This window comes from Nannobrachium achirus, assembly GCF_963921795.1.
Source record: "Nannobrachium achirus genome assembly, chromosome: 4".
NCBI lineage: Eukaryota > Metazoa > Chordata > Actinopteri > Myctophiformes > Myctophidae > Nannobrachium > Nannobrachium achirus.
In genome coordinates this window covers 20,382,383-20,407,194 of record NC_137813.1, presented here as the reverse complement: position 1 = coordinate 20,407,194, position 24,812 = coordinate 20,382,383, and the positions used below count along the sequence as shown (strand labels likewise).

Sequence of the window (24,812 nt, the reverse complement as noted above, 5' to 3'; positions counted from 1 at the left end):
CATGTTTATAGAACTTTATTATAACTATCATGTCACTGCACAACAAGAGCATGTCACTGCTCACTGCGGTGGAGGAAGCCATCAAGCGGACCAAAAAGGAACAAGCCAAGTTAAATGACGATATTCAGCGCTACAGGGAGATCCTGCAGTCCTTGTAAGTCCACTTTTAGCTATTGCTCATAATAAGTGCCCTGTGCTATAGTCTGTGAACGGAGTGAAACGTTCAGATCGCTTGTACAAACAATGCGACGCTGACAAAAGTGTGTTTGATTTAGTCATAGTGGTTGAGACTCGAATCGGTTCGACACGAACAAGTATGCTACGAGCTGCAGTGTGTGCCACGGCGCTGTGGCTTAGTTGGTTAAAGCGCCTGTCTAGTAAACAGGAGATCCTGAGTTCGAATCTCAGCAGTGCCTTTTCTCTCGTAACGCTGCAGGCGAGTATTGCGCTTCGCGCGTGGGCATGGAAGAATGAGAAAGAATTGATTGCATCATGAGTCAATATTAATCAAATGCACAGTTAAGTTTGTGCCCAGGAAGTTATTAGCAATATTGAAGATTTCAATTTACAAACCGTACGTGTAGTAGACACACACACACACACACACACACACACACACACACACACACACACACACACACAATATTATGTATGTGTATTAAGGCTGGGCGACATTAGGAAAACCTAACTTTGTTGAATACCTCGATATTGATATTACTCACAATATTAGTAAAAACCAACAATGGTTTTCATGAAATAACCACAACTGGTTACAGATGGACTGTGTTATTGCATGTTCTACCTACCTGCATGCATAGTGTGTCTGTTAATTAATTTGACACATACATCAATACCTAATTTCAAGCCACCTTCGTCAATATGAATACCTTGCATGTTGATACCTCGATATCGATTTATTTTCTATGTTTAATGTGTATGTATGCATACATACATACATACATACATACAATGTGTGTGTGTGCATAGCCTATAGAGAGACTTGGTTACTAGCCTACTTACAGTAATACACTGAATCTTTCTCCCAGAAAACCACAAACCAAGAATGCTTCCAAGGATGTAGAATTGGCAGATAATACCAATAAAGGTAATAATAAAATGTATATTGTTGTTACATAATTGCAGCCAATGTAGTGGAGTCAGAAATGAGTAATAACAACCATGTGTGCTTTCATGTTCTGCCCCAGAACTTCTGCCAGAGGAACAAGAGGAAATAGAACTATTGGAACAAGCATTGGAGAAAGCCATGCGCATCCGCAGTGGTATAGGCCCATTTAAAGAACCTCACAACAGTGACGGACAGTCTGGAACTATACAAGCAGGCCTCACAGTGGCCAAGAGCAAGGGAGGTACTAAGGACTCTGGAAACTCTAAAAACAACCGCAACAGTAGTTCTGCTTCTACTTCCAAGTCAACCGGCCTGGTCAGAAAAGAACCCACAAAGGCTAGAGCATCATTATCCTCCGTGGCTGGCGGAAGAGCTACGACCGATCGCTATCCTGGACAATGCAGAAGCAAAGCGAATAATAGCAAGTCTTTCCAGACCTGTCCTGTCTCAGAACTTCCTCGCCAGTTAGCTGGGAAAGAAAAGCAAGGTGTCCCAAACCGTGGGTCTGTTCAAGGCCCCCGGGCGAGCGATGGGGGCCTGGACAAAGCTACAGGCGGGTCTGTGCCCTCTCGTACGCAGCAAACACCTTCCTCAAGCACTGGAACTCCACAGCATGAGTATGATTTTAGATAACAGCTCCATAAAGATAAACGTCTGTGAAGCCACATTATAAAGTTCTGTTTTATGTGCCACTTACTTTAACAGATCTGTCTTTATTTCATGGCAGGATATCCTATGACGAGATAACAAAATGGAAATCACTAAGAAGCAAGAAAGACAGGTGGCAAAAAATGTATTTTTAAGAACATGTCTATTTCACAGAATACAGTCATCAGTTATGTGATTACATACAGTACATTAAATTTTTCTCTGTCTCCAGGTTGTGGGACAAAGTAATGGCTGTACAAAGCAATCCTGTGCCTGAGAGAAATCACTTCATGGAGAGAATGAGAGCTACGGTATCCTTCCTTTCTTTATTCTTAACCCCAAAACCACTTAAAACATAAAGTGATCATTGACGCATCAAATGTGTTTTTTCATGTTGTATCATCAAATTTAGAAATATAGTTTTGGACTTCAATTGATGTTTTTGTTATCCAAGATTGCGTCCACCCACCAGCCTTCTTCCAACACCTTTATATAATCTACTTAGAGCAAAGAACAATCTAATGTCCGATTCACAGGCTGAATCCTAATTTATTCTTCATTGACTTGATATTCTTCAAGTGTCGCGTGACGAAAATAACAAAAGACTCATTCATGCTTTTTTTTTTACATTTTATTTCTGTTGCCAAAGCATGAAATAAGCATAACCCTTTCATAGTGTTGATTTTGTTGACTAAAACTATGACGAAAGATATTTGTCGGCAACCTAAACAAATTAAACTAAACAAAAACTAAGATATGATGACTAAAACGAAATTTTGTGACGATTTCATCAACAAATAAAAATTATCCTAAAATGTTAGGGAGGGACCAGTGGATATCCAGTAGAACTAAAAGACAAGTCATTTTATGTTTGGCTTCGCTTTGCTACAAGATCGGCTATTTTCAGCAGGATATCAAGTGTAAAATCGAGCACTAAGACGCCACCAAGGCCCGGGGGAAAAAATCATTTTAGTTGAAAAAATCAACTGTAGATTTAGTCAACTAAAACTAGACTTAACACTAAAACATTTCAGATGACTAAAACCAAATGGAACTTTATTCGAAATTTGCCGTCAACATCAACACTGGCCTTTCACAGGAATGACGTGTGTTCTCTCCCCTCCCTCCCGACTGCACTAGTTCCCCAAGGACTGTCATCCACTTGGCAGCCCGGATCCGACCAGGGTTCTGCAGGTGGAGGGCCTGGTCCAATGTCATCAAAGCCAGCAGGTCCTGGCCAAACAGACATCCGCCACTGAGACGGTGCCAGGTAACAACAAGCAGGGGTGTCGCACCAAATGTTGGGGCCTGGGTACAAGGATTCACTGCGGGCCCCCCATGAATGTTCTTCATAGGGTGAGGGAGTTTAACCCATTTAGACTGGGAACGCATTATTTTGCGCTTTAACTAAGCTCACTGCGAGCTTGTATATCTGCCATTTTTTGAAAAATCGTGAAATAGGTTTTTTGAAAAACGTATGTTTCTATATACAGTATGTCAGTGGTACCTTTTCATGTGAAGGACCCCCAAAATGATATGTATTTGGCCACAGACCCCCATCTCAAAATATTTTGTTTATACATACATATATTCCAAGATTTGCACACATTTTCACGACTTTTCAAAAATAGCAGATCTACAAGCTCGCAGTGTGGCACTCGGTGCCGCGCTGTGAGCTTGTATATCTGCTATTTTTCAATAGCTAAAGTATAAAATAATTATGGCCCCTCCACCGTGGGCCCTAGTAACTCAGTCCCACTTCCGCCCCTTGTGACACCCCTGACAGCAAGCCTGCGGAACGTCTCTCACAGAAGCACAAACCGGCTGGGATGGGAAGAAGTGTGTTTGGGTGGAGATAACAATGATCTACAGTAGAATGGAACACCACCGGGGCGGGCGCTGAGTGTTTATTTGTGCTTAATTTAGGCACCTGCGTAAATTGGTGTTGCATGCCGAAAATAGCTGTACAAGCTCACAACGTGTTGTATTTGCGACATTTAGCGAGCTTGGAAGTCGGCGATTTTAAGTTGTAGATCTGCTTTAAATCAGGCTTTTAGACATGACGTTTGGTTTAAATTCTGCGATTAATTCCACAGCGCAGTGCTGCCGACTCCTCCGAACTAATTTTGCGGATAAACTCGCTAAATTCTCCAAAGTCGCTTTTCATAATTGGATTGGGAATTTGTCCTCCTTTCATAGAGCTATATACATTTCCCAAAGAACCTGATGAATGTAATAAACCATAAAGCATTCAGAATATCTTCTTAAAATAATATTGCCAATATGTTTCTAATTATCTTTTGATGAAGCAGAGTCGTAATTCCTTAATGTGTTTTCCTTGTTTGTGCAGGCAGTGGGGAGAACAAGCACAAAGAGGCTAATCGGACACCTGAAAGCCTGGAGATAATGGCCGCAGAGCTCCGCCAATCGGCCTCCCAGGTGCAACGAGGTAGGTGCTTTGGCTCATTTCAACACATAATTACAGTCTGCCGCGTGAGACAAAGACTCCCCTTGAAGCGTTATGGCTTTGCGGAGACGGCGAGACGAAGAGCCAAAATTACAAATTAGTTTCAATAAGAACGCACAATAAAGAGGTGCTAAGCGCCACATGGGTCTGTCACAGCAGTGGTTCCCAAACCTTTTAGCCCGAGACCCAAAGGAGAAATTAGACGTTTGCCTGGGACCCATAACATACTAGTGAAAACAGCAGATCTACAAGCTCACAACGCTTCGCTTCCCGCCGCGTTGAGAGCTTGTACATCGGCTATTTTCACTACTTCCTAAACATTTGTTTTCTAATTTATGTAATTTCTTCGATTTTTTTCTTTGATTTCTTCATGAAATTACTGAAAAATATCATTGAATTGTTTTTAAATCATGAAAAAATTGCTTTTTTTAATGTTTTGAAATAATAATTAAAAAGTAAACGTAGGGGGGAAAAAATTAAGGGACCCATAAAAATGTGTCCGCGACCCACAAATGGGTCCCGGCCCAGTGTTTGGGAACCAGTGTGTTGGAGGCTGCTCTTATGCCACAACTTTCCAGGGAGAGAGAGTTATGTAGCAAAGGAGACATAGGTGGTGAAATTGTGACCCCGGTGGGTCAATGTAGCCCCCCAGCTGTGTTTGAATTAGCATATGCAGGGTATCGGGTTATCACTCACGCAGCAGCGCACGCGGCGCGCAACATGGTCTAATTTCCATTCAGCCTCCCACCATATAATTGGAATACAGCCGAATGACCAGACATTTTCCATTCTCACCAACACAAATGTTGACCGTGCTACCCCCGGAGGTTGAATATATTTTTCGGTTTCAATGCGCTCCCTGTGCCAGTTCCAATGTGTGCCCTGAAGCCAGTGTGTGAGAAGTCTCTCGAGGTTTCTAACTTATTGTTGTGGATTCCACACGCCTACATCTATACATGTTTTAGTCGCTAAAATCTGGACCTGGAGTCTTTATCAGTGCGGTTGCCATAGGCAACACACTATTGTATTCGGTCCGAGTATCTTTTCCCAGCAAAGTGAAACTGTGTTTTGTACATTTTTGGACTAATGCTATCCAGGTTGCACAACAGAAAAGTTTGGTCATGCTTCACTTGACATCACAATATATATAATATAAATGGTAAGACAGAATTAAATTCCCAGTGGGTTCCTCGTAACTCGCGTCACGGCAACCACAATTTCCCAGAATTGCATCTTTCTAGTTTTGTATTGCATTGCGGTGGCTATTTTTTGAAGCGGTGAAAGCCGCTTCCAGGGTGTGGCTTTGTCTGTCCCATGTCTGTCCCGTGCATGCATGCAGAATTGAGGATTGGTCAAGCTTCACATGACAATTTGGCCCTCCAGACAAAAACATTCATTCATTCAGAATTCATGAAAATATAGAACTAAAGCACATAGAAAGTATAGATCTAGAACACAGAATGTATAGATCTAGAACACAGATTTCATAGCTCTAGAACACATAGAATAAGAATTCACCGCTTCACTTCGAACCGAGGTTCGATTTCTGGTATTTTTGTAACATCTTGAAAACATGCAAGCAACTTATCTTATTTAGCAATATTCGATTTTCCCTGAGAAAATGTGTTTTTGTTGTTGTTCCGTTTGAGATGTATAACAAGATCGTAATTTCTGCCTTGGACAAATCTGCTCCTTGCGGAGTAAATCAGAGGAGGGTGCGTGTTAACGAGCTAATTGAGCCTCTGCGTCTTGTCGTATGGAAAATGAAAATAGAGCTGCAGTGTAACCTCGCTGCCAGACCAGTACTTTCCTTGGCTTCTGCAGACCCCCGCCTCCCCCTCGCTCCCCTCCTGCGACCGAGGGCTTTTAAAGCTGTCCACCCTGATGAGGCAGAGGCGAAGTTCCCGGCTATTTAAAGCTGAGGCAGCACAGCACAAAAAGAAAAAAACATTTTAGGGTACAGTTGCTCGCGCTCACACTCTAAAGATAGACCTATTTTCCGCCAGGGTGGGAATCATGGGATCGATGGAGGCCGGAGGGAGGCTGTCTTTGCACGATCGGGGTAAAGGGTGAGTGGGGAGAAAGGTTAGACGCGCCCCTGCCTCCCACCGTCACCTACAGCACGGAGGCGGAGCTGAGGGAGCTGGAGAGGCTGAGGATGAGGGTGACACTGCTACAACGGGACGCGCACCTGCAGCAGGTAAGGATCAGCATGTTCTTCTACTGCAGTGGTTATCAACTAGGGGGTGTAGCGATACATTTAATAGCGATAGGATACGCGTCACGATACATGTGTGGTGATGATACGATACATGGACGATATCGGTTCATTCATGGCGATACGATTTGATTCAATGATTTAAAATCGATATAGTAACTATTTAACAAAGACATTAAATCTGTGTGAAACGTGTCAATAGTGCAGGTTTTTTAAGGGAAAAATATTATAATGGATATAAATAAGTAAACACTGATTCTCTGGCAAATACATGGACATTATATTTCAACACATATGGACAAACCCGCACCTTGACATGAACACAGTAGCTATGGAATGGAAAAGTAATTAGACCCCTCTTTTTAATTTTACCCCTTAAAATGGCTAAATACAAGGCACAAATACTAGTTTCCATACAATCGATTATTTGCATTGCAAAACGATTCGATACCAATTATCCCCATTGTAAAACGATACGATATAAAGCCAAAAGGTGCGATTTTTACTTTTGCATATTGATATAGTAGATAATTGCAAATTAAAATCATATTTTAACTGGGGACCCCCCACCCTGACCAGCACTAAGAGTTGAGTTTGTATAACACCGGTTCTATTGTGAAAATAGCAGATCTACATGCTCACAACGCCTCGCCACGCAAGGCGTTGTGAGCATGTAGATCGGCTATTTTCACAATTTCTGCCTCAGAGGCAGTGCCTCTAATATATGATAATTTGGCCAATGTTTAATTTGTAATTTTAGAGTCCTTAAATTAAAGTTAAGCATCTGGGGACCCCTCAAAATAATTTGGGGGTCCGATCTAGCCTAGCACAGCTAAACAATCCACCCATGTTAAAACAAGGTATACTGCAGTTAGTTAGCTTCATTAGTATATAGTCTGGCCAAGCCAGGCTAGTCCCGACCCACAGGTTGAGAAACACTGTTCTACTGTCTGAACCATTGTTTCCCAAACAGTGGGTCGGGACCCAGTTGTGGTTCACAGACACATTTTTATGGGTCCTTTTAAGTTTTTGTTTCCTACATTTTGTTTTTAATTATTATTTAGAAACATTTTCAAAAAACATTCCCAAAAAAGCAAAGATTTTTTATGATAAATGCAAAGATTTTTACACGTAATTTCATGAATAAAAAAAGCAAAAATCTAAGTCTAATCTAATTCCATAAATTAGAAAACAAATGTTTAAGTAGTGAAAATAGCCGATCTACAAGCTCACGAGTCACAACGCGACACGAAGTGACGCGTATGATTACATTCTAGAGGTCCTTGACATTAAAAGGTTTGAGCACCACTGATATAGAAACATATGTTTTTCAGAAAACCGTTTTCAGGTCTTAATGGGTTGAAGCTCTGTGACGTTTGTGAGCTTGTCGCTATTCATTGTACGACAAAGTGTATCGTCGTTGTCGGCTGGAAACCTCGTATATCCAAGTTTCAAATTTGTAGTTCTTTCGCAAAGTAAAGCTTTGCTTCGTCAAACAAGGCTGTGCACAAAAGTAGTGAAAACTGCAGATCTACAAGCACACAACGCCTCGCGGTGCTTGTAGATCGGCTGTTTTCACTAATTTAAATCATTTTAAAAATGATAAATGCAAAACAAACGGTTTTGGACATACACGGTTTTCACCCGACAACGACGATATAGGGCTTATGGGGTCTTCAATGTTTTCAGGCCGGGGACCCCCAAACTGATGGGGAGATGGAGCAGGGACCCCCTACCACCTCGTAGGGTGGGGGGGGGGGGGGGGGGGGGGGGGGTACAAGTTACAGCGAGCAGGGTGGGCCGTACCACTACCATTTCTAAACATACAACTTATTAACTGAGAACCAATGTCAATAATATCAACAATCTGTCAATTGCATATAGTAATCATGTATTCAAGCTATTCAAAATGGATAGAATGATTTATTTTTTAACATAAATGTGAAAATAAAATTAAAATAAAAAAAAAACATTTTTTTGAAATCTTTTTTTTTTTTTTTTTTTTTTACCAATAATTTCGCGGACCCCCTGCAGTACCTCCGCGGACCCCCTAGGGGTCGCGGACCCCCTGTTGAAGACCCCTCGTTAACACTCTCATTCCTCCATTTGCCAGGCTCTGTCACGCAGCCTGTTGCCTCAGCTCTCCTCAGCACTAAGTGGCCCTGGACGTCCCCAGCCCAGCGTGATCAGAGACATTTATTCCCTTTTGGCAGACAACGGAGAGAAGTTCCCTGCCCTGGTACTGGACACCGATCAAGACTGACTCCAGGAAATATTACACCTACTGTAGGTACCAGTGCTGTCACCATTATGACATTTTACATGACGATTAACTGTTACTCAAATAATTGCGATTAACGATTTAATTGTGTTTTTGTCACTGACAATTACATTTCTGTTTGGCTTGTAGGCTTTGAAGTTGCACATGGCAGATATGAAACATAGCCTAAATATACAAAGAAATGACAACATTATACTTAAAAAAGGACATTTATAGTGGAAATAGCCAAGCTCACAACGCTTCGCGATGTGACGTTGTGAGCTTGTAGATATGCTATTTCCACGATTTTTGAAAATGTTTGAAAATATATGAAACATTTTCAACGTGTGAACGATTATGACAAAATAATTGCGATATATGTCAAATAATGGTGATTAGATGATTAAGTAATAATAGGCCTAGTAGGTACTAGAACCTAAGAATTGTAATTTGTTGGAATCTTATGTTTTTAGTGTACTAGCCCTTACCCGTTCAAAGATATGAGCTCCGAAATGATGTGCAGTGTGTGGGTTATGGGATGTGCACTGTGCACACAGTATATGAGGGATGGAAAGTAACTTTAACTGGTGTTTGCATGATAATATGTAGGCGCATCAATGTAAGAAATACCCGTTTCGTTTAATGGCTACAGAGATACTGTGTTCCACCCCCCCCCCCCCCCCCCCCCCTCCGAAATGATGTGCAGTGTGTGGGTTATGGGATGTGCACTGTGCACACAGTATATGAGGGATGGAAAGTAACTTTAACTGGTGTTTGCATGATAATATGTAGGCGCATCAATGTAAGAAATACCCGTTTCGTTTAATGGCTACAGAGATACTGTGTTCCACCCCCCCCCCCCCCCCCCCCCACACCCCCCACACCCCCCCCGCCCGCCCACCCGCCTGCACACACACACACACACACACAGAGCTGGTTAAACATGTTGCCTCATGCTAGATGCAGAATTGATTAGCCTCAAGCTAGATGCAGAATAGATAGTAGATACACCATAAAAATGCTAATATACAGCATACGATTTGTGAAAGTGGCAAACGGGCTTCACAGTTATGTTAGGTGTGTTCATATGCTAATTGTGATGCGATTTCAGATCAATTGCTCCAGCCACTGAGGAGAAACGCTGTTTCAGACAGACAGACAGACAGACAGACAGACAGACAGACAGACAGACAGACAGACAGACAGACAGACAGACAGACAGACACTCACACACTCACTCACTCACTCACTCACTCACTCACTCACTCACTCAGACATTCGCAAAATTATAGTATAGATGGTGTATTGTTTCACACATGGTATTTATTCAGGTCACAGACTCAAATTTAGCGTTCAAGATTCAGTTTTTGCTTTTCTTTCACACTCTTTTTGAGCAGAACATGTCTAATTTAAAAACTAAAATCATATTTAATACACATTATATTGCATGCATGCATGCATGTAGTTTGCTTTTTTCTTTTGAATAAATCAACTGCTCTGATCAACAACTTTGAATGCTAATGTATGGTATGCAAATGTATTTTTTTTTTAATCTTTTTAGATTTAATATCTGCAATCAGTCTGGTATCATGGTATGATTACATTACCATATTAGAAACAACACTTCTCAAATATGACTAACATTAAGCAGTGATCACAATGCCAGCAGGGGGCGCTCATTTTACTAGAATAAATGGAGACAAATGAATTTAAGTCCAACCTGTAGAATAAAATGCTCCCAATGCACTACAGCAACAGACATCTTCTCCAGGCAAGACAAAGTAAACAATCAGTTGAATTCAGTTTTGTTTGAAAATCCACATAAAATCTTTGGGGCAATATTACCCTAAAGTGGTGTGCTTGTCTTCAGTGGTGAATTAGCCTGGCTTGACCAGACTGAATAGGAGCAACTTTTCAAGGGTCACTGGGCTAGCAGGGGAAGGTGATTCCATAGTTTAACCACATTCAGACCGGCATCCCTAGTTTGGGCAAACAAAATCTAAATCCTACTACAAATTCCACTATAGATGCAAGAAATCTGTGTGTATCTGTCCAGTCCTCTGCCTATCTCAAGAACCGTCCAACTAATTGACTTAAAGGAGGACTGGAGAGAATGCTGTGCCAACTGTGATGTCGGTTGGATGGGTGGGTCCCTGAACGTGTCTCTAGAAATGCATTCCATATCTGGAGATCCCTGATGTCATCAAGATGACGTTATTATGATATACTGATGTCAAAGACTGGCCTCCCGGGTACAATGGGTATTGTAGTGTGTATATATATATGGCTTATGTGATATTGATTAAGTTGTATTATTTCTATGGGGTGCAGACTCCCAAGCGACTCCCTCTAGTGATCAGTGTTCAGAGAAAAACCTGCTGCTACCCTGAGGCTAGTGTGAACGCCGGGGGTGTTGGAGATTGATCAGTGCTTACTGAACACTGAAGAAAATAAAAATCAAGGATGCAAAGGATTTCAACCTTTTCAAAATAATCATATTTGAACTGCGGACACCCCACCCTGATAAACACTTGGAATGTAGGAGTTGAGGCATTACATTTAATTTGACTCGGTTCCGCAGATAAACTTTGTGAAAATAGCCGATGGCGTTGTGAACTTGTAGATTGTCTATTTTCATTTTTTTTATATCCTTTGACTATTTGGCCAATTTTTGACCAGTTTTTATAGTATAGCTTGTAGGGGTGGGACGATTCACTTACCTCCTGATTCGATAATCTTGATACCTAGGGTGCCGATTCGATTTATATTACGATTCTTAATTATATTGCGATTCTCAGATTCAACGATAGTTGTGATTCGATATTACCATTTATTGAGATCCTCCCTCAAGTTACTTTGCTTTTTATATACTAGAAGAGTTTAAAACAATTATAAACAATATAAACCATGAGAAGTTGAATCATACACTTCAATGCAGCCAGATAACGTCAGTCAGTCTTTCTGACATGAAACGAGAGACTCTTGCACTCCTACCTAAGCGACAGGTGCGTGGAGGAGAGACCAAACAGTGGTCCGGTGAACTGAATAAGAAAAAACTCCACGCCTCCACATTTAATAGGGAATCACAACGTTTCGGTCGTATTTAGACCTTCATCAGGCAATCTTTATGTACCAGAATGAGAGAGACCTTCTTTATTGGGGCATCTCAACACTTCGATTTTGCGTCATTGAAAGGGTCGATCTGCCACGCAGAGGTGGCGATCATGACCTGCTGCTTAAAAGACGTGAAGCCTATTGGATTTTTACTTTGCAAACTTTGGCACCAAAACGCCTGAATGACGAATTACTACTAAATGTACAATTACGATTTGATTCGTTTTTATTTTGATAACATCTCAACACTTTGATTTTGTGGCATTGAAAGGGTCGATCCGCCACACAGAGGTGGCGATCATGACCTGCTGTTTAAAAGACGTGAAGCCTATTGGATTTTTACTTTGGTAACTTTGGCACCAAAAGGCCTGAATGACGAATTACTACTAAAATGTTTTTAATTATGGAGTCATTATTCTACTTATGCTGGTTACTTTTATTTTCTTTTTAAGCTTTTACCTGGTTACATTTTAAACTGCTTCCCTTTTCTCTTTTACAGGGACAGTTTTTCATGTTCCCACCTGCTTTTTTGCCTTTATTATTTTTGTTGACTGATTAACATGATTTTTGTACTATTTAAACTTCATATTTGGCATTTTGCCCTTATTAGTTACTGTAATGTTTTTAATTTTTTAGAATAATATGGTATTTTTGCACAGATGAACTTCTTTATTGTAACTTTACAAGATGTTTCCCGACCGTGCACCCAGTAAGAAGTTGAATACTGTTGAGACGACTTGGAGTCGTGCGCGCACCTCTGCTTCAAACTTCTTTATAGTAGCCTATGTTCTCTTTTATCCATTTGAGAGCACCTATCACCTTAAAAATGTGATGTCATGATTTTGGTGTGTCCTGATAGGTCCACCATAGGTCTGTCAGCCTTTAAAGAAGGTCTCCCTCATTCTGGTACATAAAGATTGCCTGATGAAGCTCTAAATACGACCTAAACTTTGTGATTCCCTATTAAATCCCCTTTTTTGCATTTGAATTCAGTCTTTCTGACATATATACAAATAAAATAAAAATATTAATTATAAAGAAAGAAAGAAAAATTGATTCAGAACCTTACGATTCAATTTTAATATCGTGGCAACTAAATCCTTTAACGTGTGGATTAGAGCTGCAGTATCCTTTACCTTCTTAGAGGTTATTCTATCAATTACTTTTAGGTGAATCGAATGTTTTTTTATAGCCTATCAATATATATATATATATATATGGTCGTCTAAACCACTTTAGCCCTATTTTAAACGTTGTCTTACAATGCCACGCGAAAATTGTGTCAGTATTTATTCAAATCGATTTCTTTTTATTAAAAACAATATTTCTTATAATCAATCATCAGTGTTACCTGTCTGCAGCTTGATCTTTTTTCATATAGGATATGTCACCATAGATGCATATTTAGCCCACAGGGCCTCTCTGTATCTCTCCAAAACCCAAAGGCCAGAAAGGCCCACATGGTGGTCGATGACGTGCAAACGTCACAGGCTGTGCCCAGACTGGGTGACAGGTGGCGCAGGGTTCATACAGCAGGGCCGTGGGTGTCTGCACCCTGCTGCACCAAATCCCTACAAGCTCAAAACCGAGTTTGTAGATCTGCTATTTTTTAATTATGATGCTAAATCAGCCGCCAGTTGCCCATATACGAACTAGACTAAAACTAAAACATTTCAGACGACTAAAATATGACTAAAACTAAATCAAAAATTGCTGTCAAAATCAACCCTGCATGACAGCATGGCGACGTGAGACATGAGGAACCAGGGCTGGGCTGGGACCATGACAGTGCATTATGTGTGTGGAGCGGTGCTGGCAGCAGCCAGCGCCAGGCCTCAGCGGCAGCAGATGCTGCCGGGTCACAGGAAGGCTGAGTTGCGTGTGCGTGGGCTCCTCTCTCCCACAAGGGACCGGTGTGTTTTTGTGTGTGCAGGGGTGTCACAAGGGGGGGGGGGAAGTGGGACTGAGTTACTAGGGCCCAAGGTGGAGGGGCCTTTTAGCTATTGAAAAATAGCAGATATACAAGCTCACAGCGCGGTACCGAGTGCTGCACTGCAAGCTTGTAGATCTGCTATTTTTGAAAAGTGTGTGCAAATCTTTGAATATATGTATTTTTTAAGCGAACATTTGTAACTCAAATTTAGCTTCTGGGAGGTCCCTGGAACTAAATATTTTGAGATGGGGGGTCTGTGGACCAAATAGGTCTACATATCATTTTGGGGGTCTTGGACATGAAAAAGTTTGAGCACCACTGACATAGAAACATAGGTTTTTCAAAAAACCTTAGAAGGATTTGAAATATTCAAAGAAATCTTTACAAAATGTTCAAGATTTTTCAAAAATAGCAGATCTACAAGCTCACAGCGCACACCGAGTGCCGCGCTGTGAGCTTGTATATCTGCTATATGTCAATAGTTAAAGCACAAAATAATGCGTAACAATGCGCTCCCAGTCTAAATGGGTTAAACCCCCTCCCCCTATGAAGAACATTCATGGGAGGCCCGCAGTGAATCCTTGTATCCAGGGCCCAGAATTTGGTGCGACACCCCTGTGTGTGTGTGTGTGCTGTGTCGACATGATCTGCCCAATGTTTCTCCTGCCTCCTCCTCCTCAGCCGTCCTCACACGCTCTAAACATCCACAGACATGGTGGAATCTGCTCTGACTTGGATCACGTATACCACTGGTTCCCAAACTTTTTTAGCTGAGAACCCAAAAGAGAAATTGGATTTTTGCCTGTGTAACAGAGGTGATCAGAACCTCCCCAATCGGCCTCGAACGCAGGTCTCCCGCGTGAAAGTCCAATATCTTAACCATTACTCCAGAGGCATATCCCTATGGAAGAGGGCAGATACTAGACTTTTGATGCTTCAGGCTGGGGCTGCGACTCTCTCCGCCACACCCGGCCGGGACTCAAACTGCAGATCAGCTACTTTCACGACGTGAACATTGCAGAACAGCTAGTTTCACTACTTTTCTATTTATTTTGTATTTATTATTTGTCAAGAAAATTCTTTTGAAAGATCCTTGAATTTGTTTTTCGATTCATGAAAACGTTTTTTTTTATTTTTTTTTATACATGGTAGTTAGATATAGTTGAAATGTACTCGTGACCCATACAAATGAATCACAAATGGGTCCCGACCCACTGTTTGGGAAACAGTATACACGTATAGACTTGTTTCCCTCTCGAGCCATTAGTGGCCTGAGTTCTAACCCTACCGCTTAAAACAGTAGGCTACAAATACATAATGAGCATTCATGATTAAATGTTTATTTTTCCTGCAGCGCATCCTGGAGAGAATGTTGATTAATTATTCGACACATTTTTACTGCATTGGAAAACGTTAAGAATGTTTGTGTCATGTCTGTCCTCCTACAGAAACCATATTAAAACAAAATATTTATATTTTCTTTTTACATTCTCATACATTTTTGAAAAAGCTCCAGGGAGCCACTTGAGCGGCCCTTAAGAGCCGCATGTTGCTCTAGAGCCGCGGGTTGCTGACCCCCGGCTTAAAACAACAGCTCACACGTCCCGATGACGATCTTGAAGGCAAAGGTCTTTATTTGTACGTATGTCCCTGCTCGTGTCATCAGGGGAAAATGTACGGTTTCCAGCTGACGCTGCTCCAGTGGAGCTGTGCCCGCTGAACAGAATGTGTTCTCTTTTGTGACTCAGCTGCCCATGGGGTGTTTGTGTGCAGTGGTGTAAAGCAGGGGTTTTCAAAGTGGGTGACGGGGCACCTTGGGGTGCCGTGATGCCAGTCCAGGGGTTTCTCTCGGTCGTCCTCGGACGAGCTTCCACTTCGCCTGATTTGCACTGTACTTGATGAGTTACTTTTCTATCTACGACAACTCTCTTCACCAAAAATAGCAGATCTACAAGCTCGGCTTTTTTTGGTGAACCTCCCCCCAGAATAGGCATGCTGGGGTTCAAGTGTAACGCTATTTTCAGTCAGTTCTGATGGAAACGGATATTTCTCCAATATGATGTAAGATTCTAAAAATGAACAGTGTAACTCAGGGGTGCCGTGGATGAGAAAGTTATTTACAGGGGTGCCAAAAAAGTTTGAAAACCCCTGGTGTAAAGTAACTGAGCACATTTACTTAAAGGAGCTATAGTCAACTTTTTCTTGAAAAACGGATGCTAAAATAAAAATAATGTTTCGAAAATATTTTATAAAAAAATAAGCTTCATATATGTGTTTCAATTAAAAAATGACCACAAAAAGCGGAAAAATAAAGATAAAATAATCATTTTGGCCCTTTGTTTACATTTTTCGGACCCTGTAAATGTAAACAAAGGACCAAAATGATTATGTTATCATTATTTTTCCGCTTTTTGTGGTCATTTTTTTTATTGAAACACATATATGAAGCTTATTTTTTTATAAAATATTTTCGAAACATTATTTTTATTTTAGCATCCGTTTTTCAAGAAAAAGTTGACTATAGCTCCTTTAAGTGGTGTACTTAGGTACAATTCTGAGGTACTTTACTTGCGTATTTCCAACTATCAATGCTTTTACTTCTACTCCGCTACACCTTGGATCAAAATATTGTACTTTTACGCCACTATATATTTTTTTTTTAAAGACATGTTTTGGGTCTTTCATGACAGGAAATGGGGAGAGAGATGCAGCAAAGGTAGTCAGGATCGGGACTCGAACCAGCAACACACTGTCAGACTACACTGAGCCTATGTGGTATGCACCTGGACCGGTATGCCAACAGGCACCCTTACTCCACTACATTTATATGAAAACTACACTTGCTAGTTACTTTGTAGATTTTGATTGTTATTACAAAACATGCATTAACCACTTCAACCCTATATACAGTAGCTACATTTCGGCCTTTTGAAGATCGACAAGCTCACAATGCACCACGATGCAACAGGTTTTTTTATTTTGACAGCACATTTAGATTTTTTTAGTCATATTTTAGTCGTCTGAAATGTTTTAGTTTTAGTCTAGTTCATACAGGGGCAACTGGCGGCTGATTTAGCATTCCAATTCAATAATAGCAGATCTCCAAGCTCGGCTTTTGAGCTTGTAGATCAGCTATTTTTGCTACTTTTATGTGACATGTACATAATGTAGTCTCGCATAGCTAGACAATATCACTGCGTGGATATTAGTCTGGTTCTATTTTGGTGTCTGGTGTTCTATTTTTTACAAAAACAGACTGGGGTGGTTACAAAAATATTCAAACAGACTATTGGTTAGACCTACAACCAATCAGAGTAGCGCAAAGGTGATATGCCCGCCCTACATTTACATACTGGGCCCCTGGTTGGTTCCTCACGACTTGTGAGCCATGAAATATTTGAATAACTGAGCAGGGCCAGACTTAATATGCCACGGACAATTTTCTTTGGAATGGCAGATTGGTCTGGCTACGTCAGGCTAGAGTAGGGCATTCATTTACTAAAAAAGTTACAATACGAGATAACTGCCCGATATATGCAATGTGGCCCTTCCCTGTAAGCCCGTAGAAGTGGTTTAAATTTGAGGGAAAAGTAGGCTACCACTTCTCACGAAAACCAAGCAGCGCGACCAACAATGCACTTCGCCTCCCTTCACACATATAGAGGCTACCCACTCATCACACAGAGAACATTCCCTTTTCTCCCGCACTCATCTTTCTACAGATTCCACCTGCCTCCCCCTCTCGTCCTCGCTCTCACACACTCCTCCATACACCCGTCCTCTGATGATCCTCTACCTACAGCTCTTCTTTTTCAAAGAGCTACAGTGGAGATTTGACTACTTAAATCTCCACTAAGCCCTATATGTACAGTATACTGGCGAAAATAGCTGCTCCACAAGCTCACAGCGAGTCACATTGCAATGCGTTGTGAGCTTGCCTTGCAGATCTGATGGGCCTAAATATATTTTAGTTTTTGCCTGAAATTGCATACCCAGAATAAGGACACCAGTTTGAAAGTGGTTATATGCTAAGTGCAAACAGTGCATATGGCACCTCCGCCTGGTTTAAGCCCCCCCCCCCCCCACACACACACACACACACACACACACACACACACACACACACACACACACACACACACACACACACACACACACACACACGACCACCTCTGCACTTTGCACGCTGCAGGCATCAGAAGTGATCCCTGGTTCAGCGACATTTAGAGCGAAGTGCATGAAAAATGTATGTGGGTTCCTCTTCAGAGGCTGACAACCATTACCACTGCAGCTATCCCTTGTACTGTATCTGTGGCCCCCTCACACCTCCTGAACACATAGAGGATGGTTTATTCATTTCTATTCATACGTTTTCTGTTTATTTCTGTAAATGTGCCGGCATTATACCGGATGCTATGGTTTTCATCTATAATTCACCATTTACCACACTCCCTAAAATCAAGAAAAAAAAAACTAGAAAAAACAAACAAAAAAACAAGCAGTAATAATAGTAAAACATGTCACATGTTGGTGTAAAACATGTCTGTTATAGCAAAGACAGACATGAGCTGAAGCGGCTACAGTAAAAGCAAGTTTGTACAAGGCAATATTATCAAAACAGACAAGCAATATGGGAAACGGGAACATTTAGGGCAGGTCTAGAAAGAAACAGGGTAATATTTGAACACACACACACACACACACACACACACACACACACACACACACACACACACACACACACACACACTTTCTTCATCTAATCACAGATCTACAAGCTTGAGCTTGTTAGATGAAGATGTCCCAACTATGGCTGACAGATTTCATGGCTTATAGGCCACATCATTTGTCTAGCAAAGGACCTGTAAGTGTAACTGTCCAGAAAATGACCTGTAAGTGGCGAGTTCCCTAATGTGGACTGATAAAAAATTCCATCCTTGCGCTCATTTAATAGAGAAGGCAGATGGAAAAAGAGAATATCTATTTTTTATGGAATAATGCAGTCTGACCCCTAACTGCTCCCTGGGAGCCATATTAGCTCACCCTCAAAATGAGTTATTTTCTATCAATCACTCACCCCACGGAGACTTGAATTCATGGATATTTTTTTGTTTTTGTCGCATTCCTAAGACAATCATTTGACGGCCGACAGCAAAGAGGCTCCTTTGTCTCCATAGGGGTCCTCGCATTATTGGCCCAGCGTACAACAAACAAAAGATATCCAAGAATTCAAGTAAGTTATTCTTTGGGTGAATTCTCTTTAATCTTTAATAGTATGCACTGCTCCTAATAGTTAGGAAGGGTAGATGCAAAGGACATATTTCCCAACAACAACTAAAGTTTATTATATAAAATTAATTCTTATCAATGGTTGTATGCTGAATATATTGATCCGAGGAGTCTGAAGGTTGGACTTCTTGCATGTGACCAGTTTGTTAACCGCATTCAACCTTGCGTAATGTGAATATAGGTGAACATAAAAATAGACCAATCAGGTTACAACATGGCTCCAATGTGGCCAGTCTTGTGACATCAGTCATCGATGACATACAGTATGACTTTAAATTTGGACAACTGATCAGAGTCCCGTTGACTTCCATGTTGAAATAAAGTTAACATTTTCAAAAGGTATAAAAAGTAGGGCTATTTCTGTGGCCTACAGGCAGTGTGTGCATACAAAGTCTGAACACCTGTCTTACAGAGTCAAGAGTGTAAAACGAAGAACCAAATGATCTCTAGATTCTAGGACCGACATCTTAGACTCGCTGCCGTGATCCATGTCTGCAGAAAGCTTTCAGATGAAAAGGCCTGTGTCATCAATCATAATAATCTTAATGTGGATTAATGTGTCCTTTATGATCTGGTGGAGATAGATTATATATATTAAGGAGTGATGACTTTATATGGGAGGGAAAATGTTCCAGAGCAAAGCATGGATTAGGTTCAATATACATTGTAAGGCAGACACTGTTATCCAGAGTTGAGTCGTACAAAAGTATTATCTGTCATGCTTACTTTATCTTCATTTCAGCCCAAAACTGGCATATGTGTGGGTGGAGAGCAACGAGCGAGTTCAGCTTCTGCGGTCTGTGTGTGTGTGTGTGTGTGTGTGTGTGTGTGTGTGTGTGTGTGTGTGTGTGTGTGTGTGTGTGTGTGTGTGTGTGTGTGTGTGTGTGTGTGTGTGTGTGTGTGTGTGTGTGTGTGTGTGTGTGTGTGTGTGTGTGTGTGTGTGTGTGTGTGTGTGTGTGTGTGTGTGTGTATAGTCAGACTATAGTGCACATGAGGAGATGGGTGGGTGCAGTATTAGGAGCTGTGTGTAATGTGGTATACTGGGAGAATGGATAGAGCACATGGAAGAAGTATGGTTATGTTTAGCGGGTGAGGGTCTCCCTTCGCTCCTTTCATCCCCTGTAATTCATCACGTATATAATTGACTTTCCATTCCGGTAATATCACATTTTTATTACTCCCCGCTGCAGAATAAAAATACAATAGAAAAGGAGAAGAAAAAAGGAGACTGATGATGTGTTGGAAAAGAGGTTGCCGTTAACTCTTCTTCACCCCTCCTTTTTGTCTTTCTTTTTGTTGCTCCGTCCCCCCTCCCTCCCTCCCTATACTCCAGCCTTTTGACATCACACAGGAGGGAGCCAATCGCAGAGCTCGGACCTGCCCCCTTTTCCCTCCGTGGCTCCACCCCCGAAGTGGCCCCTTACATATATGCCCCCTCGCTCCGTCCGGCAGTGTAAAATATGCTGCCAAGAGAACCAGCACGCAGCGTGCTGACACACAGTCAGAGAGGGAGGGAGAGGACGCTGAAGTGAGAGTGGATTTCCGCGCAGACTTAGGAACCCCTTCAGCCAATCTTCCTCCAGGCGCCTATTCTGGTCTCACAAAGACCTCCTTCTGCTCTCTCTCTCTCTCTCATTCTGTTCTCCCTTCCTCGCCTCTTCCCCTGTTGCTCTCCCAGCCAGAGCTGACTACAGAGGAGATCACAGACCCACCACCACTACAGCCCTATAGTCTCCAGACCAGACCCTGCATCAGCAGCAGCAGCCCCACAGCAGCGCGAGGATGGGCTGCACCACGGGTCACCTCGCCTGTCAGCCCCAGCCGCCCCTGGCCAGCTCGGGACGGGAGGGACAGCAGCAGTGCCTGGAGGCGGGCGGAGGTCCCAAGGTCCCGGACGTGCTGTCCTCGCTGGAGCGCCTGTCGCAGGCCACGGGGGGCATGGAGAAGTCCTGGTACCGCTGCATCTTCCCCTTCGGCATCATCTCGCTGGTGATCGGCGTGGCGGGCACGGGGGTGACCTACACCTACAACGACCTGCCCCAGACCAAGGTGGTGTCGGTGGTGCTGCTGGTGGCGGGCCTGGTGCTGGTTCTCACGGCTACCGCCTGCTGGGCCGTGCACAAGAAGAAGAGGAGGAAAAAAAAGGAGGGAGGAGGAGGCTCCTTCACCTCAGAGCAGTGTCCCCTGTGAGGCGCGGCGGGTAGAGGGGGGACGCGGGGACACGGAGCGAGGACACCATGAGACATGCCCGGGGCCGGGGGGCTCGCGGACGGGCCGGACGACGAGACACCATTCCACTCCCTCTATGCCCCCAAGTCCTCTCCAATCTTGATCGCGCTGAAGTTCGGCTCCACTTGTATACCGAGGAGAACGTGGGGTTTCAGAGTTGATGGACAGACGGAGACGGAGAGCGAGAAACAGAGAGAGAGGATGGACGGACACTGAGGATCTATGGGAGCCTGGTGGCGGCTTTTGGATTGCCACCATCGGAGGGATCACCACCAGCTCTCTCTCACACACGCACACACATACACAAACACACGCGCACACGCACGCACACGCACACACACACACACACACATACACACACACACACACACACACACACTGCTTTATCATCAGACAGCAGGTGTCCAGTGTCAAAACAACTTCCAAGGAGACACATACATAAATATGCACCTCACACACACACATACGCATGAATATGCACAGCTCTCACACACACACACACATACATATGCACCAGCCACACGCAGCGGGAAATCTCACACTCAGCGCGCTATGCGGAGCGTCTGTCAGAGCCGGCGCGGACGTCACCGGGCACGTCAGTCGCGGCATTCCTCCAGCCAGGATAGGTGACCGTCCGGGAGGCCAGGAAGTGGGCCAAAGATTGCAACCCGACACCCGGGCCGAAAGAGGAGTGCACCCACGTCAGCGGCCCGCGTCATTCACTCGTCCTGTGACACCGCAGCAATGTGTTGGGGCTTTTTTTACGCAACGGGAAAGTGGAGCCCGAGTCCAAAAGGCTCTCGCTGGCAGCTGTGTGGACGAGGAGTTTGGGAGAGGGCCGGAGAGAGGGTCTGCCGGGGGGGATGTGTGTGTGTGTGTGTGTGTGTGTGTGTGTGTGTGTGTGTGTGTGTGTGTGTGTGTGTGTGTGTGTGTGTGTGTGTGTGTGTGTGTGTGTGTGTGTGTGTGTGTGTGTGTGTGTGTGTGTGTGTGTGTGTGTGCCCATGTACACTGCATATGTAAAAGTATGCATAACGTGGGCTCGTAGACCTAATGAGGGGGGAAATGAAACTTTGCACGACCCTGTGCCGTGTAAGCGTCACTGTTAAGGAATCACCCACTCTGTGTGAGTGCAGTGCACGCGTGGCTGTTCCCCCCCCAGCACAGCCCAAACTGTTGTAACATGAAATTTCCAGCGGAGCAACTTGGAGGGGAAACAGACTCCCAAAAAGGCCTTTTGTTTTTATATTGTTTCTTCCCCTGTGTCAATGTGCAGGCCGGTGACTTTCTTTCTGACTGACTTGCAGATGCCTGCCCTCTTGACTATGTGTGAACAGTGCGTACGTGGGGGACCTCACCTCCAGGGCCAGGATTACTGAAGGACACTGCCTGAGGGCTGCGCGGGGGGGGGGGGGACATGCCACCACAGGGATACTTTGACTTGGACAGCCCCCCCTCCCTCCCATCATGCTGCTTAACTCGTGCTCCGTCGTACAATGGTGTCGCTCGCCGAAAATAGCCGCTATTCTTGGCAAGCGGCGAGCACCGCCGTACCGTGGCGGATAAAGTAAGGCCGCTCTGGTGCCTTGAGCAGGGCACTCAGTGGAAAAAAGGCTTTGCGGGGCGTTCCCCCGTTTCCATCTGCTCTCCTGGGAATTTCTCCCCTCTCTCTTTACCCCCGACCCGACAGGACTCTCTCCCCGACCCTCCCCCCCCCCCCCACCCCTCTCTCTCCCACCATTTATACCAGTGGTTCTCAACCTTCTTAGGCCGTGACCCCCAAAATAATCATATTTTAACTGGGGACCCTCGACCCTGACGAGGACTAAGAGTTGATGCATTATATTTTGTATAACACGGTTCTATTGTGAAAAAAAACATGCTCTGAGCATGTAGATCGGCTATTTTCACAATTTCTGCCTCTAATATTTGACAATTTGGCCAATGTTTAATTTGTCATTTTAGAGGTATTAAAAATTAAATTGTCACTTTAGAAATTGCAGATACCCTCTATACACTTAAAAGTTATGTTGGTTTGTTTACTGTTGAGTGAGAAAACAAGGTTGCACATTAAGCTAATCATCTGGGGACCCCCCCAAAATAATTTGGGGACCCCCCCCAAGGGGTCCCGACTCCCGACCCACAGGTTGAGTACCACCTTCCCTCATCCTTCCAACGCCACTCTACCCTCACCAGCTCCGACTGCTCCTCACATCTCATTTGACTGTCAGCCCCCATTATGATACTGTAGCCCCGGAGCAACTGTGCACTGCTGCAGCACACCACGCACTCACTTTAAAAGCCACACGTACGTCACACAGAACCCTGCCCGGGCTCAGCCTAGGGATGGGACGATATATAAAAATGTCATATCACGATTATTATGACAAAATAAATTGCGATTTACGATATTGCTGCGATGATAATTTTCTTGGGGCGGAACATTTGCCAAAAAATAGCCGATCTACAAGCTCACAACGCGTTGCAACGTGAGTGTTTTTTCATCACGATAAACGATAATATCGCTTATCGTCCCATCCCTAGCTCAGCCGTGTTTATTTTGTTCTCCAACTGTTTGCCATATAAAATCGTATTCTTTTTTAACGTGAAAGAATGAAAGCCCATTGGCCCTGAGAGTGAGAGGGCTTAATCCCTTTGTTTGGTATGCGTGACAGGGCGTTTGAATATGCTGACGAAAAGAGAGTCTGTTGTGGGGATTCCCTCTCCTCGCCTTCGCCACGGTGCTCTTTGTCTCGCAGGGAGATTGGATTGTTGTGGCTACTATCTATGTTGCAGCACTCAGCTCCGCATCACTGACCGCCAGGAGGTCTCGCTGTCTGTGTGTGATCTCGCCAGGCGAGTGCACATTTTATTCATGTCTTAAAGACGATTCTACAGCGTGTTCCTGGATGTGAGAAGGGAGAGTACCCTAAGGAAATCAGGAAGAAAATGAATGTGCAGTTTAACACTGCAGAAAATAGAATGGGTTTTTAACACCATTGTGTCTATGTGATGGAGCATGCACCTAGAGATTCTGTTACCCTTGACATATTGATTAAACTGTTGTATTGATCTGGGCTCCTACATTAGTGCTGCCCGCTTCGGTAAAATGTGTCTATGCATAACGTGGTAGCATTTGACAAACCAAGTTCATAGTATTCACATTCATTCAAAGCAAATCGGTGATAACTATCATTAAATGACATCTATTGCCCATGAGCTGTGGCATTTTTTGGAAAAAAGAATACTATGAATTGATGTGTTTTCTAATAGACAGGCTCTGCCTGAATTCCTGCTTTGGTTGTGTAGATCAGAGTAAAATCTTCAGCGTTGATATAAAAAAATGGGTCCATTTGGGTCCATTTGTACTCTCTCAGGGTTAAATTAAGGCTCTCACGCTTTGCCTTGCCCTGAATATGTTGCAGATCATTTTGCATTGGATGCCCTGTTGTGTGCCGTTGTACAGGCAGTACGAGAGAGAGAGAGAGAGAGAGAGAGAGAGAGAGAGGAAAAGGAGGATGAACAGATAAA

General features: G+C 43.3%; 2 protein-coding genes across 2 annotated transcripts; both read left to right on the top strand.

Annotated features, from left to right (window-relative positions):
* Positions 1-20,459, top strand: tedc2 (tubulin epsilon and delta complex 2). The gene is made up of 10 exons (XM_080724914.1): positions 1-154; positions 1,047-1,105; positions 1,206-1,743; positions 1,854-1,907; positions 2,007-2,085; positions 2,915-3,044; positions 4,125-4,223; positions 6,248-6,441; positions 8,573-8,745; positions 20,389-20,459. The coding sequence occupies exons 1-9, from the start codon at positions 30-32 to the stop codon at positions 8,720-8,722; spliced, it is 1,428 nt and encodes a 475-aa protein (XP_080581040.1). The 5' UTR covers positions 1-29; the 3' UTR covers positions 8,723-8,745; positions 20,389-20,459.
* On the top strand, positions 20,226-22,210 carry LOC308284330 (transmembrane protein 100). Its single transcript, XM_080724915.1, has one exon. The coding sequence runs from the start codon at positions 20,838-20,840 to the stop codon at positions 21,243-21,245; it is 408 nt and encodes a 135-aa protein (XP_080581041.1). The 5' UTR covers positions 20,226-20,837; the 3' UTR covers positions 21,246-22,210.
* The last annotated feature ends 2,602 nt before the right edge of the window (positions 22,211-24,812 follow it).

What these genes read in the sequence shown, in the direction of transcription:
- LOC308284330 (XM_080724915.1), top strand. Translation starts at nt 20,838, where the DNA reads ATGGGCTGCACCACGGGTCACCTCGCCTGTCAGCCCCAGCCGCCCCTG.
- tedc2 (XM_080724914.1), top strand. Translation starts at nt 30, where the DNA reads ATGTCACTGCACAACAAGAGCATGTCACTGCTCACTGCGGTGGAGGAA. An exon ending in GGCAGATAATACCAATAAAG is followed by an intron (nt 1,106 to 1,205) that starts GTAATAATAAAA and finishes GTTCTGCCCCAG; the next exon opens with AACTTCTGCCAGAGGAACAA. An exon ending in CTAAGAAGCAAGAAAGACAG is followed by an intron (nt 1,908 to 2,006) that starts GTGGCAAAAAAT and finishes CTCTGTCTCCAG; the next exon opens with GTTGTGGGACAAAGTAATGG.